Source organism: Anopheles cruzii, chromosome 2 (assembly GCF_943734635.1).
Source record: "Anopheles cruzii chromosome 2, idAnoCruzAS_RS32_06, whole genome shotgun sequence".
Lineage (NCBI taxonomy): Eukaryota > Metazoa > Arthropoda > Insecta > Diptera > Culicidae > Anopheles > Anopheles cruzii.
The window spans coordinates 40,932,710-40,949,234 of record NC_069144.1 but is presented as its reverse complement, the minus strand read 5'-3'; the positions used below and the strand labels follow the sequence as shown (position 1 = coordinate 40,949,234).

Genomic DNA, 16,525 nt, shown 5'->3' with positions numbered 1-16,525 from the left:
TGACGGTAATAGTTATGAGGCGTACAAACGGCATGGCTGAAGGACACATTAAGTTGTGCGGTTATTTAATAAGTCTAAATTTGATGAACTATAAGAATTTAATTAATGATATTAAGTTTTACATACCCAAACATTTTTACCTTCACAATACAGTGGCTTAAGTGGGCTCAGTTCACTCTGCAGCAATGAAACCATAACCTTAAACCTAGTAGCAGCTGATAAACAGTGCCGCTGTAAACAATACGGTGACAGTTGTTGTGTTGTTAATGGCGCGTTTTTCTTTCGCTGAACGCGAGTTATCGTTGTTTGACTACGACCGTTGTTGTTTGCTATTGTGTAAATTCGTTCTTCGTAATGCCTGAGTCGGAAGAAACTGTTGCGAAGGCCACCAAATCGAGCTTCGATCCCAACATACTGCAGGACTTGCTGCCAGTGTATTACAAACGATTGTTCCCCCATAAGCAGTTTTATCGATGGATGTCGTACGCTCGCTGTAAGTATGGACAACAAGCTTACATGCCTGGCCGTAAGTAAGCATGTAAAAGTATTGTAAAACATTTGAATTTCTTTTTAGCGGAAGCGTTTGTGTTCTCCAATCGGGAGTTTTCATTCACGCTTCAGGATGACGTGTACATCCGTTACCAATCGTTCGAAACGGAGCAAGACTTGGAACGTGAGATCTGCGCGAAGGTTCCCGTTAAGATCGACATCGGAGCGGTCTACAACATAAGGCCGAGGGATCACCGTGGCAGCACGAACATGCAACCGGTGCAGCGTGAACTGGTGTTCGATATCGATATGACCGATTACGATGACATTCGGACGTGCTGCAGCGAAGCGAACGTTTGTACGCGCTGCTGGAAGTTCATGTCGATTGCCGTCCGGGTGTTGGACGAAGCATTGCGCGTGGATTTCGGTTTCGAGCACCTTCTGTGGGTGTTCAGTGGTCGTCGTGGTATTCACTGCTGGGTGTGTGATAAATCGGCCCGCCTCCTGGACGCCCCAGCCCGTTCGGCAATCGCCCAGTACCTGAATGTGTTGGTTTCCGGTGGCGAAGGGACCGTTTCGCGTGTGATCATTTTCGACGAAATGCATCACAGCGTGAGGCGAGCTTTTCGGGTGATAGAGCCACTGTTTGAGGAAATTTGTCTCGAAGATCAAAACATTTTCGGCACTGCGGAGGGCCTGAAAAAGCTGCTCGCCATGATACAGGACCCGGCCGTACGCGGTGATTTGGAGAAACGGTTGAAACAGGTGAAGGGTGATTCGCGTGATGCTTGGGCTGAATTTAAGCGATTTTTTGAAGAAATGCGCCTTTCGGGCGGTAACCGAAACCGTCGCTACCGATTCATCGTTGAGGAAACGATGCTGGCGTTCACCTACCCGCGACTGGATATAAACGTCACGAAAGGATTCAACCATTTGCTCAAATCTCCGTTCTGTGTGCATCCGAAAACTGGCAAAATCTGCGTACCCTTCAACCCGCACACTGTCAGCAAGTTTGATCCTACGGATGTGCCCACGATAACGTAAGACCTCCCGTAAAACCAGCGGATCACCTGGGCAACATTTTATGTTTCATTTCATTCTTTCTTCCAGCGAGATACTGAAGGAAGTGAACGCATTCGATGAAGAGAATGCGGTTGAAGGTGAAGAGACACGCTCACGGATTAAGGACTACAAGAAGACCAGCATGTTCAAAGGCACCGTCATATTCGAAGAGTTTCTCCGCAAGCTGGAGCAATCGTTGAAAGCCAAGGCGTCGACCGTCAGAGATATGACAATGGAATTCTAACTCGAGTAAAAGGTGTTATTTTTATAATAAAGAATCATTCACCAGCAATGCATATGCACTGTCTAGCTCTTGAACTTGTGTTGTAATGACCGCACGTAACCTTTACCTGATGGCCACCTGGTTGCTACGGTATGGAATGTGCTTCGTTATGCCTCTGCCACTATTCCCAACAATCCAACCTGCCTCTAGAAAGGAGCATTCCCTCCGAAATGGCAGTGCTAGTTTCGGGTGACGAGAATATTGTGATGTAAGTCACAAACAGAACACAAATGGCACCGTCTGGGCAAGGATTCGTCGAAAACCCGTGGCGTCCGGCGCATGTAATAAAGTGCCTGCAGCAGGATATGCAACATGCTTCTTTATTACAAGCTGACATTTACAAATGCGATGCGTAACGTTGTTAAACCTCTTCGGATGTCCCGCCGTGCCACGGTTGTAAGGCTTCCGAAAACCGTTGACGGTGCTAGAGCGGCCACAGTTCTCTCAGTATCATCGCGGCTTTTGAACGGAACAAACACGACCGAACCGAACGACGACTCGAAGTGCTGAAAACGGAACTATTGATGTTCCGGTGAAAACCCAAGTGCTCTAAAACGAATTGTCGGCAATTCGGCGTAGTTTAAACTATAATCGGCGTTCGTATACGCCATCGGGGAAGGAGTGGAAACAGTGCCAGAATGCTTAAGCACTCTGCGCAGTCCTTACTATTAATTCTTGGTGCGTCAATTCTCTGTTGTCTACCGCGCGTTTCGTTTGTGCAATGCTTTCCGAAAGTGTTTCGAAGTAACGAAATCTGTGGAGCATACAATGGTCACCGGGTGTACTTCGAGCTAGGAGATCGTGGTCAACTGCAAGCCACAAATGTGACTGTGGCGCCTTATGTAAGTTCGGCTGCACGTAACCAAATCGATTCCGATGAATCATGAGTATCGTTCAGTAAATTGGATTACCGGGTAACAACAACATTCGTTTCCGGTATTTAGTGATGCCGTTGGGCTTATTGAATATTAATGTGATTCATATTGCGTTGATTTTGAAGCATGTTCATTAAAATTTGCCTGTAATGCCTTTGCCTAGTGACTATTGCTGCTAGGCACTGTAAGTGATTTGATATTCAGTGCCAATTACTCTTTACTGCAAATAATTCAGTTTTCAAGTGCTACTGCACAAACCACACCAGACACGATTGAATTCGCACCAAAGCCCTAAAGGTCAAGCTTCTTCGAGTCACCCCCCTAATCCAGTTTAGAGGTACCCTTAGTAGCAACGAAGGGGTTGTCGACGTTTTCTTGACAATTATAGTTCAACGTCTCTCCTTGAACGACTAGAGAATAGTCAACGCGGGGGGAGGCCAATGGAGGACACTAGTTTTGAACTGTATTTGAAGGCTAATGATTGCAGATTACTGACATTCATCATCTTTGCAGCTCCCTAGAACGACGGGGGCCAATCAAACAACCGCCAACGTGTGCACCCTGGAACTGGTAACCTGTCCATCGTGCAATTTTAAAATCTCATTAAGGTAACCGAAGACCCGACACTTTCACTGGGGTGTGGCGTACGATTAGTGGGCCGACCGGATTACGGGGTTAGGTAAAACCTTCAATCTTTATCCTCCATTAGTTACTCCAACTTTCCCACCAAATGCCCCGTGCACAATGAACCACCGTGTCGGTGCGATTATCTGGAATTTATCGAGCCACCGTTCGATGAGACGGACTTTAGCGGTCGACGAAACTGTGGTCACGATGTCGTCTACCAAACTCAGACGCGCTCGGTGATGATCAAGTTCGTTTACTGGAGCAACCACTCGCACGCCTTCACCTTGGATTATGTAGCGGAACGTAAGTCCGATGAGAACTCTTTACATGCGAAAGAAACATTCTGAACCTAACATTTCTATCTAAACTGTCCCTTTAGGGAATCGCGAAACAATACAAGCCAACCCTGGCCCTCCGCCGAATGTAACGGACATCGGTAGCGTCCAGCAGCATCGAGTTATAGCGACACCTCACTTTCCCTCGTACTATCCGAGGGACTTCGGGAAGGAGTATGTCCTAAGCTGCAATGTGGAAGCGTGTCGGATAAATGTCATGTTTAGCGACTTTCAACTCGCTAAGACTTCAACGATGGATTTCTACGACTGGAACGGGCAACGGTTGTGTGCCGTTTCAGGGGCGATTTTTCGTCCTCCAGTAGTGCAAAGTACGGGACCTTCGATGATTATCCGTTTCTACGCGAACGGTGGATCGGCATTGGGCTACCGTGGCCAGGTTTCCTTTCTGAACGTTGCCAGCTCCACCGATCGGTCACTCCACCCGAACACCAACTGTGGCGGTGTGGTGGAAAACATTGGTGGGGCCATCACCATGATGAAGATGGTTCGTGCTGCAAACGAAAGTCAAATCTACGACTGCGTTTGGCTCGTCAAACCGCCCAATACGTACTCCCATCTGAAGACGCATCTATCGCTTCGGGTGGACACCCTGGAGAAGCTTGGGCCCAATTCAATGCTAACGATCATACAGGGAACTACCTCGGATGGGGCGGTCCTCAGCATGGTCAAGCCTGATGGTAGTGCGTCGAAAAGGGAACTAATAGTTCCACTAACGTCAGGATTCTACGTTCATCTGAGAGCCACATTTGGCTCACTGTCACGACTGGCACTGGTTTACTCAGCCTTCAGCTATATGGGTAAGGTCCATGGAAGCAACAGTATGGTAAAACACAAACGTGTGACACCCGATTTCCCGTTGTTCCGGTTGCAGATTGCTACATGGGCACGGAGTTTCTTTGCCAGAACCGAAAGTGCATTCCGATACAGCTGCACTGTGACGGATTTGATCATTGCGGAGACAACAGTGATGAGCCCGAAAGCTGCGTGCAGGAGTGGGCCGCCGAACCGTTGGATCGGCGCTGGTATGCGCATACACCGAACTACTACTTCCCGAAGATGGATCGCTACCCGGATCTGCGCACTGCCACCATCATCTTCATTGCCAGCAGTTTGGGTCTGATCATGTTGATATCGGCACTGATCGTTCTGCTGTATCGCACCGGAAACCGGGCCCGACAGCAGCGCGAACTGCACAGTCAACTGCAGACCATCAGTGAACTGTTAGGTGAGTTCCGTTTCCGTCTGAGTAGCCGCCAAACGGCAAGACATTCATCTTCAGTGAGTGTTATACATACAGACAGTAACGCTACGCACGGACCGGAAGAGATGGACGATCCACCAAACTACGAAGCGCCCCCGGATTACGATGAGATCATCAAGATCGGTATGGATGACGAGATGAGGCGAAAACGGCGTCGCCACTCGTCGTCAGCTTCGGGACGACAGAGTCGCATGAGACGTTCACGTCGCCCGAGTAACGCTTCGTCGGACCATCCGATTCTGGAGGTTGAATTGCCGCCGGAAGGGGAGTCTACACCGACAACGAGTGGTTACTCGAGAGGCATGGTTTTGGGTCTGGACGAAGGCGACTTTGAAGATAGTGACGCTTACGAACGCTACTCAGATGCGGAACCTGAAGACAATAATCTGCGGGTGGTGTCCAATTGGAATCGAATGGATCGAGATGATTTCTTTATCAGCTCTCGCATACTAGGTGAGTCATTTTTTTCCCACTTCAAGCGAAATGTAGATTGCACTAGTGTTAGCTTTCACATAGAATGGCGTTTACAGAAACTCCAGCGTCGTCTTCGGGTACGGGCCAGAGCAGTGGCCGTGGCACAGGCTCGTCCAGTCCTCCGCCCACGTACGACCAGAGTAATGCTCGATTCTATGCGAGCCGTACCGACACCGTCCTCGCGTGCCCATCGATCAGCATTTCGGGCGGTGGGCCGCGCATCCTTGCGGAAGACCCTATTCCGAACTCGCTCGGAGTAAGCTTTCTTCCCAACATCGTTGCATTTGCTGGTACGCCTGGAACTACTCAACCCTCAACACTAGTGGCATCCAGTACCGTACCTTCGAACAACAATCAATCAGTGGATCGTGACAACAACAGCGACAATCCAGAAATTGTCCAGCCAGCTGTTACTACAACAGCTAGTAACATGTTCCCCGCCAGCATTTGGAGTGATCCTAGTCAAACGAACCCTGCCTGGCAAGCGTTTACGGGCAGCCTAGATGAAGAAAGATCGGTACAACCGGTTCCTACGGGCACTGTAGCAATGGCCACACCAAACTATATCGATCTGCACCAAATACAGGAACTGGATTCCTATTTGATTGGCTTTGGACATAACGCTTCGGACGATAATGAATTGTAAGTAACAAATGTCGCAACGACTAGTTTTGTGTGACTAACCGTTTTTTCTTCCATTCTATAGATCCTCTAGTCAGGAGACAATCAACTCTGACCGAACTGCGTTGACACACCTTACTGCATCCGCGACCACGTCCTTCCGAAGTCCTTGTTTGTGTCAATCGATCAATCGATCGTTTCATCAAATCCAAAGCGGAGGCACCAGTTCCGACGCGGCAACAGCAAATATCGCCTACAATGTACTCTGCAGGCATTGTCCAGTCTGTCGGAATCATCAAAGAGCGCAACTACACAGCAATCCCTCGTCCATACCGGGTCCAGGACCTGCAGCAGACCATTGTTCGATCTGCAATGGTCGTATCGTAATGTCCCAAGCTATGCAGCAGATGCGACAATCGACGCTGCTTTACTCCGAGCAGACGCTGGAAAACGACCAACAGCCATCAGCAAGCTCGGAGCCGGTCAAGATTTGTACGTGTTTTGGTCGGTTTCCATCGCAGGGAAGCATAACCAGGACAACTTCCGCCACTAGGACGCTACTATCCACGCGTACTTATTCGGTGGATCAGCTAGATAGCGGGCGCTTTTCAGGAGCAAATGACCGACGTAGTGCTCCAAGTTCTAGTGGGGCCGTACCGAAGCGTAACGTTCAATGTACTGATGTTCACCGATCAGCGGTAAATGAGCGACGGCATGAAGTGTGACGAGGCTGCTATCTAGTGTTATTTTAGTATGTACTGAGTATTGTTTAATAAATTAACCGCTATGTGGCTGTATAAGTAATTACATTAGAGTGGGTTTTGGTTTTCGTACTGATTTTATTTTAGTATTATTCAATAACCAGTATATAACAAAAAATGGTAAAATAGTATTCATCTGTTTTGATCCATCGCTTTAGTGGCTGCGTTTTGGTTTGGCGCTTGCCGTAAGATCTTCGGTTGTATATTTTTCACTATTCGATATATTAACAAAAGCGCGGAACCGGGTTGGTATAACTATGTACAGCAGGTTTGGGCGGGTTCACGGTACTCCAGTTAACTTCGCCATACTTCGCTCCGCTTGTGCTTGGTGTGTACGAATTGCATTGGATGCAAATACTATCTTACTTTATGGTTCAATATACGACCTTTACGAATTGAGTTGCTCAAAAGTTCAATAATTTGTCTACGATGCGACACTGGGCATCCCCTCATCTATAAGCATGTTTTGGTCCACGCTAAATTATCCATTCAGTAATACCATTCGCCGTTACGGCCGAAAGAAGGGTTTGTAGATTACCAATCGCTTCATTCCTACCATGGGGTGTTAGCCGCAAATGGTAGTATGTAATCTAAGCGTTGTTAATGCCATTTTAACGGAAAACTTTCCCCATTCGTGCAGGATCAATGGGGATTCCCTAGGTCTGTCTATGTAGCTCCATCTACATGCTACACGCTAAAGCTACTCACTCAGTTCTTAAGCTTAACTCTTCATTCTGTCCATTTTATTACACTAAATCATTACATCTAGCTTGCTTTCTACCGGCCTCTTCGTTGGCACTGATACGACTGAAGTTCTACTACTGAGCTATTGCTACGAGTTTCTACGCCATCCTGCCATCGGCCACAATCTCAATATTGCCCCTTGGCCTACATTCTACACTAATAAAGGAACGTCGAGTGGTTCTTAGAATATTTTGATTCCCGCTTAGGGCAGATAGTACAAAGCAGGGCGGTATAGAATCGGACGCTTCGCGCAGGACGCATCAAGCTGACATGAAAGCGAACATTTGGGGAAACTTGTGTGGAATGACGGGATTCGTACCTCAAAAAATCTGCATCAGAATCGATTGGTTTGATTTCAACGCGCTCAGCGAATTAGGCCGTAAGAGCAATAAAACAGACTTTTGCTGTGTAATACTTTAGCTAAAACTTAAGGAACTTGCACCCAACAACTGTGCCGTCGTTCGATTGCCGGACCCGGCGCTTAGAAGAGTTTGATCCGCTGGCAGTAGCAATACTTTCGCAGGTAGTCGACGTGCATACACTCGCTCTGGCTGGCGTACTCGTTCAGCCGGCTGATGGAGCCGGTAATTTCGAATTCATCCCTTCCCAGGTGGTGGCGTACGGTGGACTCGAACTTGCCGCCGCCCGGTTTGCCTTCGAAGATCAGCAGATAGTCGTTGTACGCTAGCTTTCCCTTCGGCTGGCGGGCCATTTTGGCGAGCGTGATGGCTCCCAGTGTCAGCTTGGCGCAAGCGTAGTTGCTCGTCGTGCTGTTCCGGTGCCGGTCCAGATCCACGTTGACGTAGTCGATTACGAACGCGATCGCCCGTTGCACCATCGCCGAGTTTTTGTCGATGGGCTTAAAGTTGGCGCAGGTGCACCAGTGCGATTCGATGGCCGTCTCCTCGCACGACCGGTTCCACGGAACCTCCGTGAAGATGCTCTGACAGTTTGGGCAGCTTAGCGGCCCCGGCAGATTATCGATGCGCCCGGACAGCTCGAGCACGTGCTTGAGGGTGGCGTGCAGGTCGTACGGGTTCGTGAGCCGGTTCCGGTTGATCTTGAGCGCCTGCACAATCTCGGGGTGCTCCTCGCGGAACCATTCCGGCAGCCAGATGAAGTTGAACGGTAGCCGCTCTTCCAGCCAGCCGGTCAGCAGCATCCGGACCGGGCCGAAGCGCAACCCGTGATCGCTGAAAAACACCACCATGCTGCTGTTCAGGATTCCCCGATCGTCCAGCTGCTCGAGGTAGTACTTCATGCGCAGGTCCATCGACGATGGATCGCTGATGTCGTTGTGACTGAACGTGTTCGTCCAGAAGAGCCCAAAGTACGGCTCGGCCCGGTACTGTGTCGCAAAGTCGAGCGCGTACTGGTAGATGTAGTCGGCGTAGTTCTGATATCCGAGGCAGAACGTGAGCGAGTTCTTGATCTTCTTCGACAGATTCTTCTCCGCCGCCAGGGCCACCGGGCGGAAGTAGTGGTCGGTCGGTTGCTCCACGAACCCGTACTTGTGGTAGTTGAAAGTGTTGATGCTCGCTTCATCCTCGGCGTACGCCGTCGCGTATCCGCTGTCGGCAAAGTACTTCCACAGAAACGGACACTCCTCCAGCTGGCCGACTTTCCGCGGGTTGCACACCGAGTACGCGAGCGAGTTGTTGTAGCCCGTCAAGATGGCCATTAGATTTGGGTACGTGTTATCGTCAATCTGTCGTCGGTCGGTAGGAAACCAATCAATCAATCAATAGAATCAAACCTATACAGACATGTGGTTTGGTGTAAGAAAAACGGTGTCCGAACCTTGTTGTAACCCTTCAGCTCGAACCAGCCCGAGTTGTAGAGATGCTGCGCCGTATGGGGCATCGCGCGGATGAGATTCAGTCTTGAGATGCTATCGATCCCGATCATCAGCACACTGAGGGGTCGCTTCTCGCTGCGACCGCTAAACTTCTCCAGCCGCTCCTGGACGCTCGGCAGCGGCCGGACGAGTGCGTGTGCGTTGGTGTAGATCGCCTTCTTCGACTTGCTGCCCTCCGATACGCCAGCCTTGCAGCGTACCAGAAATCCGGTCCGCACTGCCGCCGGAAGCAGGAACGATTGGTTGAAGGCAACACATTCGCCAACCCTGGAAGCGAAAGTAGATCGATTAGACCTAATCTCCCCTCACCTCATCCTCATACTACCCCCCGTACCAAAAGTTCTTGTCCGCCTTATCCTTCGTGCCGGACCGTTCGATGCTCTGGTAGCAGCACCGGACGTAACGCATGTAGTGCGGCATATAGGCCTCCATCCGCTCCGGGTGAAACCGCACCAGAACCGTGTCGTTGTCAAAGTGCTGCTCGACCGTGGTCAGCGGTTGCTTCGGACTGCACGGCACAAACCGCTCCTTGCTGAACAGCCGCATCACGTCCTTGGCCAGCGGGTCCAGGTCCATGATCTGGCAGCCCGGTCCCCACACCAGGAAACCCTTCGGCACTGGCGCACGCGGATCGTGCGGTCCGGTGGTGGTGGTCCACGGAGAAGGAGGGTTGCCGATCGTTCCGGGATCGTTGGAGGCATTGGGGGCGATAGCGGTGCCAGTCGCGGTGGCCACGGAATGGTGTGCGTCGGTTTGGGTAACGATTGGAATTATTCGATTGGCATTGGAAGTGAGACGCAGCAGTTCATCTGCCGTCGCTCGTGCGTCGGCCGGGGGGTGCTGGTGTGGGTGTGGGTAGTGATGATGCTCGTGGTGGGTGGTGCATTTTATTGCATTTTGTTCTGTTTCTTTTTAACACGCGTTTGCAGTCACACATCGTTACATTAAGGAGGGGAATTGATCGTTTTGCGTTGTGGCACATTTATTGATTAAATATTTATGTTGTGGGTAACGTAAACGGGAAAAGCACAGGGGCGCGTGAGGTTTGCGTTTTTATTAATAGGAATATCAACAACATCAAAACACACACGAAAAACAAAACCCGTTAACAGTAGATTAGGGGGGCGTGCAATTGCAAGGCGTGTTTGAATGGCCGTTTCACGGACGGTGTTTTTGGTTTCACAACAACCGCGGTTCGAAAATCCATATATACACAATGAAGGAATTCATGAGAAGTTGGGTTCCGGACCCATCAAATTGATACACAGTATCGCATCGCGTGTAGTAAGTGAGCGTGTTGGGCAATGTGATAGGTTGAGAGAAAACAGGTAAATGAAACAAATTACGATAAAGGGGAATAAACAAGAGATAAAAAAGAGAAACATTAAAACCAATTGGCTGCTGCTTATGTGCTGCTTATGCTGTTGGCTTGATTGATTGACGATCGTCTTGTTTTGGAAGGAAGGCCTACGCTACTAAAGCTACTAGAAGGAAATGGGCGGATTGCAAGCTAGTTTCTAATCAGCTATAGTTACAGATTTCTGGGACCAGAAAACAGGAAAAACAATAGACATGAGGGAGTAAGCAAAAAAATTTGCAGAATATGCCGAATGTATGCCGATTCTAATCTTTGGTTTTATTTAAATTTTTAAAATGCAGAATAAGCAAGATTAGAAAAGCTTGTCAAATTATAAAACATGGGTTACAGCTACACAACCGGAACATCGGAGTGGTTACATGCCATCAGAACAACGTCCGTTCCGGAAATACACTGAACACAAACTACGCAATGCATGCATAACACAAAACAACAACAACTAGGTGTAACTTGGTTCGGTCTTTCAGAGGTCTTTATCGAGCGCTTCGAGTCGTGCAGGCGGGATCACCACCTTACCTTTCGGTCCGGGCAGATCGGCATCGTCGGGCGGGATGGTGACGATCATCTGGGGCACATCCGTCCAGGTGGTGGTCGTGAAGTAAAGATACACCGTGAGGCAGAACACCAAAGCGAATCCGAGCACCGGCAGCCGGCCACACCGGTCCGTTGGTAGCAGTAAGCTGCGCCCGGAAGCACCACCACCACCATCACGCCGGTTGTTGGTACAGGTGGACTGTTGTTGCTGTAGCGGCCGATAATGCTGCTGCTTCTTACCGTGGGCTAGCCCGATTGCTGTGGCCGGTTCGAGCAGTGTCTGTAACACCGAGTGTTTCATGTTGTATGCTCATCGCTGCAATGGGGGAACAAATGCAAAACAAATCCGCGTAAGTCCATGCGGAGTTTTAGAGGAGACGCTTCTTCCCAACAGCTTCCCAGGGACTCGTAAGAGCCCCCGTAATTATCCGGACAAACACATCGCAAACGCGCCACACGGAACGGACTAAGCGCGACTAGTAGACGAGGAAGTCGAAGACCGGGTGTGACCGAAGCCCGACATTCGGTCTTCAATCGAAGAAGGAGAAACACGAAAAGTAATCATCTCCGAATTCTTACCCTCTCGTGTGTGTGTTCTGTGCTGTGGTAGTATTGCCTTCGCTAATGATTCCTGTCTTGCTGCGATTTTGGCCTCTTTGGTTTCGTTTTTTCGAATGTTTTGAACGATTAATTCAACATTAACGCACGCCGCCCGATGACGAATGCCGTCATCATGCAAGGAGTCTCGCGGAGGGGGCACACTTTTTTATTATGTCTGTCGTTGCTGCTAATCGTGAGGTGCCTCGAACTATGCCCCGAACGAGTGACCAAGGCCCAAGGCCAACCGGTGAGAATGTTGCGAATCGCCAAACCATCAAACCATGGAAACCACACACCGGCACGTGAGCGATCGTTTAGTTTTTGCTGCTCCAACTAAATCCACTCTTGACATCCGATGTCAAGGACAAGATGCACGGGAACTCCAGCGCAGTAGTGGGATTTTCTGGCAACAGGGCTTACTTTGGACAACGTTCCATCCGGCTCGGGAAGGTCAAGTTGAGCAACGCGCAAAGTTTGGCGGCTCGCACCTTTTAGCCTCTTCGCTATTGCGGGCTGGCCGAAACGTCCGGTAGGTTCTCTGTTTGGAGAGGTGCTAAAAAAAACGGTGAGAAAAGCCGCCACGATAATTGCCGGCGGTTTTATGGGTGGTTGTTTGTCTATCAACACTGTAAACCGATTCGTCGGTCGCTACACGCTCGTTTAGGTAGGTGGAGGTCGCGCGATGCTTGATGAGATGCACCGTCTATTCTCTGTGTGATCCGATTCGATACCGTCACGGCCCGGCCTGCCGCTGGTGGAAGATAGACGACACACGACCCCAGGCCTAGACACGGACTACCGTAATTGAGCACAATCGTGCCCATCTATTCTGGGCAGCCACCGATCCGGGACCTTCCCCAGCTTCCGGGGGGCTGCGGAGGACGCATTGAACGTAAGGCATTCAACGGCGGTGCAACTGAATTCCGACTCCGGTCCGGTCCGAGCCGAGCGCGCAATCAAACCGTTCGTTTGTTGTTCGTTTGCTGTAATTTTGAATGCAACTCTGTGGGAGCACTTAACTGCCGCCGGATGGAAGCGGCTAGGCAAAATCGGTGGCATGAATTATTCAATTCGATGGGCCTGGGAAATGCTGTTGCAATGCTGCGAAAATGTAGCACATTCCTCCGTTGGCGTCTTGGTTGGGGCATCGCCAATGTAATAAACGCTCGCTAATGACAGACCTCCCAGGAATATAGGCTTTAAAATTTAAATTTTCTATAGCAAATTAATATACAAACATCCTATCTCGTTTTAAAGCCTTCCTTAAAGCTTAGAAGGGAACCGATTACGAGTCCGCGCCTTCAGCCCTTCAACGCTGAACTCTCGATGGAATAATCCTTAAGCAACCGCCAATTCATCGAGCTCGCCTTGGTGAGTCACTTTTCGCTTCATTGCTCCCTGGAAAGCCGGACTATTCACCAACCGACGGTTCTATAATAATCCTTTCGTAACGAGCTTCGATCCAAGCGAGTCGTTACAAACATCCTGCGCTCGTCTCGTCCTCGGAGAAGCCATGCGCTACTGTGCACAATATGCATTTGCACAATGCCGACCCCGGCACTCCGGATGCGGCGGCAGCAGGAGAAAAGTACACTCACTTCGCCGGGTACTTCGCCTTCTTTACACGAGTATTTTCTCCTTGGCGCACCGGAACCCCTGGCTGGCTGGCTCGCCGCCCGCCTGAAATGGTGGGGTCGGTGGTGCCAACAGTGCATCAATAATTCTGTGACCTATTACGAGCTTCCTGACTTCGACGTTGCCGGTCGCCAAAGGCATAGGGGTTCCGGCAATCCTTGGCGCCCGTGCTGCTGCCCCGGGACATCCCTGGGGGAGAAACCGATTTTCAGCGACCGGACGCGGTTTGAGTAATTGCTGTTCCTCCCTCTTGCAGACGCCGGCAGACGCCGGAAAAGTGACAAACATCGAACGGCGGAAGCACTCGACGAGGCCCGCTCGGCGGGAGCCGGAGCCTTAAGCGACATGACTGGAGGATGACGTCAGTGGCAATACTTGTTATTCTTAGGATAGTTGATGACACGCGAAGCAGTGTATCGATGAAATCACTGCCTGGCCAGCGATTTCCGGTTCTGGTGGAGGTTGATCTGAACGGAACGATAAGCCGGTCTCTCGCGAAGCGCCCGGAGAAGGATGGCATCTGGCCAAACGAAAGTGAACCATGACGGAGTCGGCATTTGTGCGACCGACCGCCGAACCGATAACGAGGTGACGCTATGGTGTTTATGATGCTGCGAGCCGAAGGGCACAGAGCGGGAGCTCATAATTGTAGCCTTTTGATATTTTGGTGCGCCACAATTTAATGATGTCTGGAGTGTAGTGCGGATGACAGATTCCAGCACCAAAATGGAGCACTCTCTTTCTTCTAATGGTTGTAATTTTTTTATAGATGTATTTTTAATGGTCACAAAACACAGCACTCGATTCTTTAACCATGCGTTCTCCAACCCCAGGGAATCCCAGACTATCTTCAATATGTATCGAAGATGTGCGCACACATCTTTCTCGGTGAACCAAGCTGCTTGACTGGAGTATGATGGTCGCGTCCGACAAACAGCATCATTGTCAGCACGGACGGGTGCTCGTGATTCACGACCACATGCTAATGAAGGTTTATTTTTCTTAAGCCCGAACGGTTTGCCAAGCCGGAGACATTTCAAACCCCCAAAGCTTCATTTCACAACTTTAGATGTGTTGGATGATCAGTATTCGGGAGCGTATCAGCAAGTTCGATGACGCGAACGCTCTATCGTGGTATCGTGGTCTGGCTCATAGACGACTCCAGAGCAGATCTAGCGAAAGTGCTAAATGGATCGTATCCGGTTACTCAGACTTCAATGATGCGGGCCTCCCAAACAAACGGGCGTAGAGGTTTTGTTTTACGCTCAACGTCTCGGAGGACCACGATCTGTTCATCACTTCGAGCAGCATTATGCTGGTCGCTGACGCTATGGACACTGACTCACCTTTTGCGCTATACTGCTGCCTGACTGCCCGCCTTGAATCACGTTTCGCGTCGGACCAGTCCTTCAACTACTCTTGATTGGAGCGCGAGTTGCTCTGAGGTAGACCGTGGAGACGTCTTCGTTGCTGTCGGAAAGTTGCCTTTTAATCAATTCCACAATCATTCCATTCGTGCACAAAACCAAACACTCACTGGACCACGTGGAGTTATCAGCTGTGCGAAGCGAATCGCTCGTCGGGGAGGTCCGCTGCATTCAATTTTATTTATTTTATCACAGCATGGGCCACAAAAACATCTGCTGCGTTTCAGCTGTGCTCAGCAGAAACTTGCGTCGATAATCGGGCCGTTTGGCCCTTCCATAGCCATTCGCGCCTGTAACATCATAACCGCGCACTTGCAGCCGCAAACACTTCAAAAATACGCGCTTCACACAGGACACGGGAGAACTAGAACAGCGAAGACGAGAAAATAGCTTAGCCTATAGCCGCTTCTTGGTGCCGTGGCCACGTTTTATAAATAAATCACTTCACTCTTGTTGCACGTCTCAGTGACGTCGGTAGGTGATTTTCTTTTCCGGCCAGGTACGCTTGCTCGCCGTACCGCTGTTCATTGGCAGCCGCTACCGAAAGTGCCGAATAAATTAATTAAACGGAACCGTGTTTTAAATCCGTCGAGCGCCATTTTCAGACGCTTCCGCGGCTACTAAACTGAACGCCGCAACAAACTGCTCCCAAGACCGACAACCGAGAGCTGAGCACGCGTTTCTTGGCGCGCCAAAAATTCGCACGTATTCCGACGACGGCAGTGTGAGTGGCCGAGTGGTTGAGTGCCGCTACTGCGGGCTGAGTGTCGTGGTTGCGAATCGCGAATCGCGAAAAATCCCGGACATCAGCCTTGGGGGCTGAGGCTGATCCTTGGACACGGACGTCACCGATGACCATTCGTTGACCTTCTCGGCGTTTCACGGCTAGCACATCGCACACGCCACCGAATCGCACTATGATCCTTGCTGTCGCAGGATGTCACCGGACCGCTGGGTAAGCCCCAGCTGCGCGGATAGGTCCTGGCCGGATTACTTCACTGCAACACTCAGTTTGCGTGTAGGGACAGTGCGTGAACGAACCGTGCGTGCGTGATAGACGGCGTACCGAGGACTACTGACGAGCCGAAGCCTACGCGCGAGGCGCCCCGCAGGATCCACGTAGCACGCGATAGTGCTCGCTTCTGCGCTCTTCCGGTCGGACGTGAGACCGTCGGGTTTGGGTTGCACTATAGACCGTGGTCTTTTCCTGCTCGGACACAAATTTCTGTGGCCTAGCTCTGTTCTCGTTTCGAAGCTCCCGATTCTCCGGATGCATATGCTTCGGGCCTTCACGTTCAGACTGTCCGTTGTTCTAGTTCCAATTTCCCACTTCCGTTGCAGGCAAAGGACACCGTATAACGGTTGCAACAATAGGTTGATGTTTAGCCGTAAATCTTTACGACCACTTTTGGTGCCTAGAAACCCTGACATAAGTTGCTGATTTAATTAAATCTCCGCGATGACGCCATAAAAGCACAGAACACCTATGCCAGGCTAGCGGACTATAATTTCCGCTTTGGGCCAGCGAATGTCGTTTAAA

At 50.2% G+C, this 16,525-nt stretch overlaps 3 protein-coding genes across 4 annotated transcripts; 2 read left to right on the top strand and 1 right to left on the bottom strand.

Annotated features, from left to right (window-relative positions):
* Positions 1-354: 354 nt before the first annotated feature.
* Positions 355-1,795, top strand: LOC128267796 (DNA primase small subunit). Its single transcript, XM_053004719.1, has 3 exons — positions 355-493; positions 575-1,529; positions 1,600-1,795. The coding sequence occupies exons 1-3, from the start codon at positions 355-357 to the stop codon at positions 1,793-1,795; spliced, it is 1,290 nt and encodes a 429-aa protein (XP_052860679.1).
* A 517-nt stretch (positions 1,796-2,312) lies between these two features.
* LOC128275769 (uncharacterized) lies at positions 2,313-6,817 on the top strand. 2 transcript variants are annotated; one of them, XM_053014395.1, is made up of 8 exons: positions 2,313-2,676; positions 3,223-3,317; positions 3,419-3,639; positions 3,716-4,489; positions 4,564-4,917; positions 4,990-5,406; positions 5,484-6,069; positions 6,134-6,817. In XM_053014395.1, the coding sequence occupies exons 1-8, from the start codon at positions 2,473-2,475 to the stop codon at positions 6,771-6,773; spliced, it is 3,291 nt and encodes a 1,096-aa protein (XP_052870355.1). In that variant the 5' UTR covers positions 2,313-2,472; the 3' UTR covers positions 6,774-6,817. The 2 variants fall into 2 exon arrangements, with proteins under 2 accessions (XP_052870355.1, XP_052870346.1); XM_053014386.1 differs by having other exon boundaries at positions 4,972-5,406.
* A 60-nt stretch (positions 6,818-6,877) lies between these two features.
* On the bottom strand, positions 6,878-15,196 carry LOC128269215 (uncharacterized). Its single transcript, XM_053006617.1, has 6 exons — positions 15,096-15,196; positions 14,905-15,028; positions 11,306-11,639; positions 9,746-10,313; positions 9,354-9,678; positions 6,878-9,261 (listed from the first exon to the last, which is right to left on the bottom strand). Exons 3-6 carry the CDS (start codon positions 11,622-11,624, stop codon positions 8,035-8,037), a joined length of 2,439 nt encoding a protein of 812 aa, XP_052862577.1. The 5' UTR covers positions 11,625-11,639; positions 14,905-15,028; positions 15,096-15,196; the 3' UTR covers positions 6,878-8,034.
* Between the last annotated feature and the right edge of the window lie 1,329 nt (positions 15,197-16,525).

Coding starts and splice junctions, on each gene's coding strand:
- LOC128267796 (XM_053004719.1), top strand. CDS start 355: ATGCCTGAGTCGGAAGAAACTGTTGCGAAGGCCACCAAATCGAGCTTC. Junction 494..574: donor ATGGATGTCGTACGCTCGCT/GTAAGTATGGAC, acceptor ATTTCTTTTTAG/CGGAAGCGTTTGTGTTCTCC. Junction 1,530..1,599: donor ACGGATGTGCCCACGATAAC/GTAAGACCTCCC, acceptor TCTTTCTTCCAG/CGAGATACTGAAGGAAGTGA.
- LOC128275769 (XM_053014386.1), top strand. CDS start 2,473: ATGCTTAAGCACTCTGCGCAGTCCTTACTATTAATTCTTGGTGCGTCA. Junction 4,490..4,563: donor CTCAGCCTTCAGCTATATGG/GTAAGGTCCATG, acceptor TTCCGGTTGCAG/ATTGCTACATGGGCACGGAG. Junction 5,407..5,483: donor TATCAGCTCTCGCATACTAG/GTGAGTCATTTT, acceptor TGGCGTTTACAG/AAACTCCAGCGTCGTCTTCG.
- LOC128269215 (XM_053006617.1), bottom strand. CDS start 11,624: ATGAAACACTCGGTGTTACAGACACTGCTCGAACCGGCCACAGCAATC. Junction 9,679..9,745: donor AAGGCGGACAAGAACTTTTG/GTACGGGGGGTA, acceptor TTTCGCTTCCAG/GGTTGGCGAATGTGTTGCCT. Junction 9,262..9,353: donor AGCTGAAGGGTTACAACAAG/GTTCGGACACCG, acceptor GACCGACGACAG/ATTGACGATAACACGTACCC.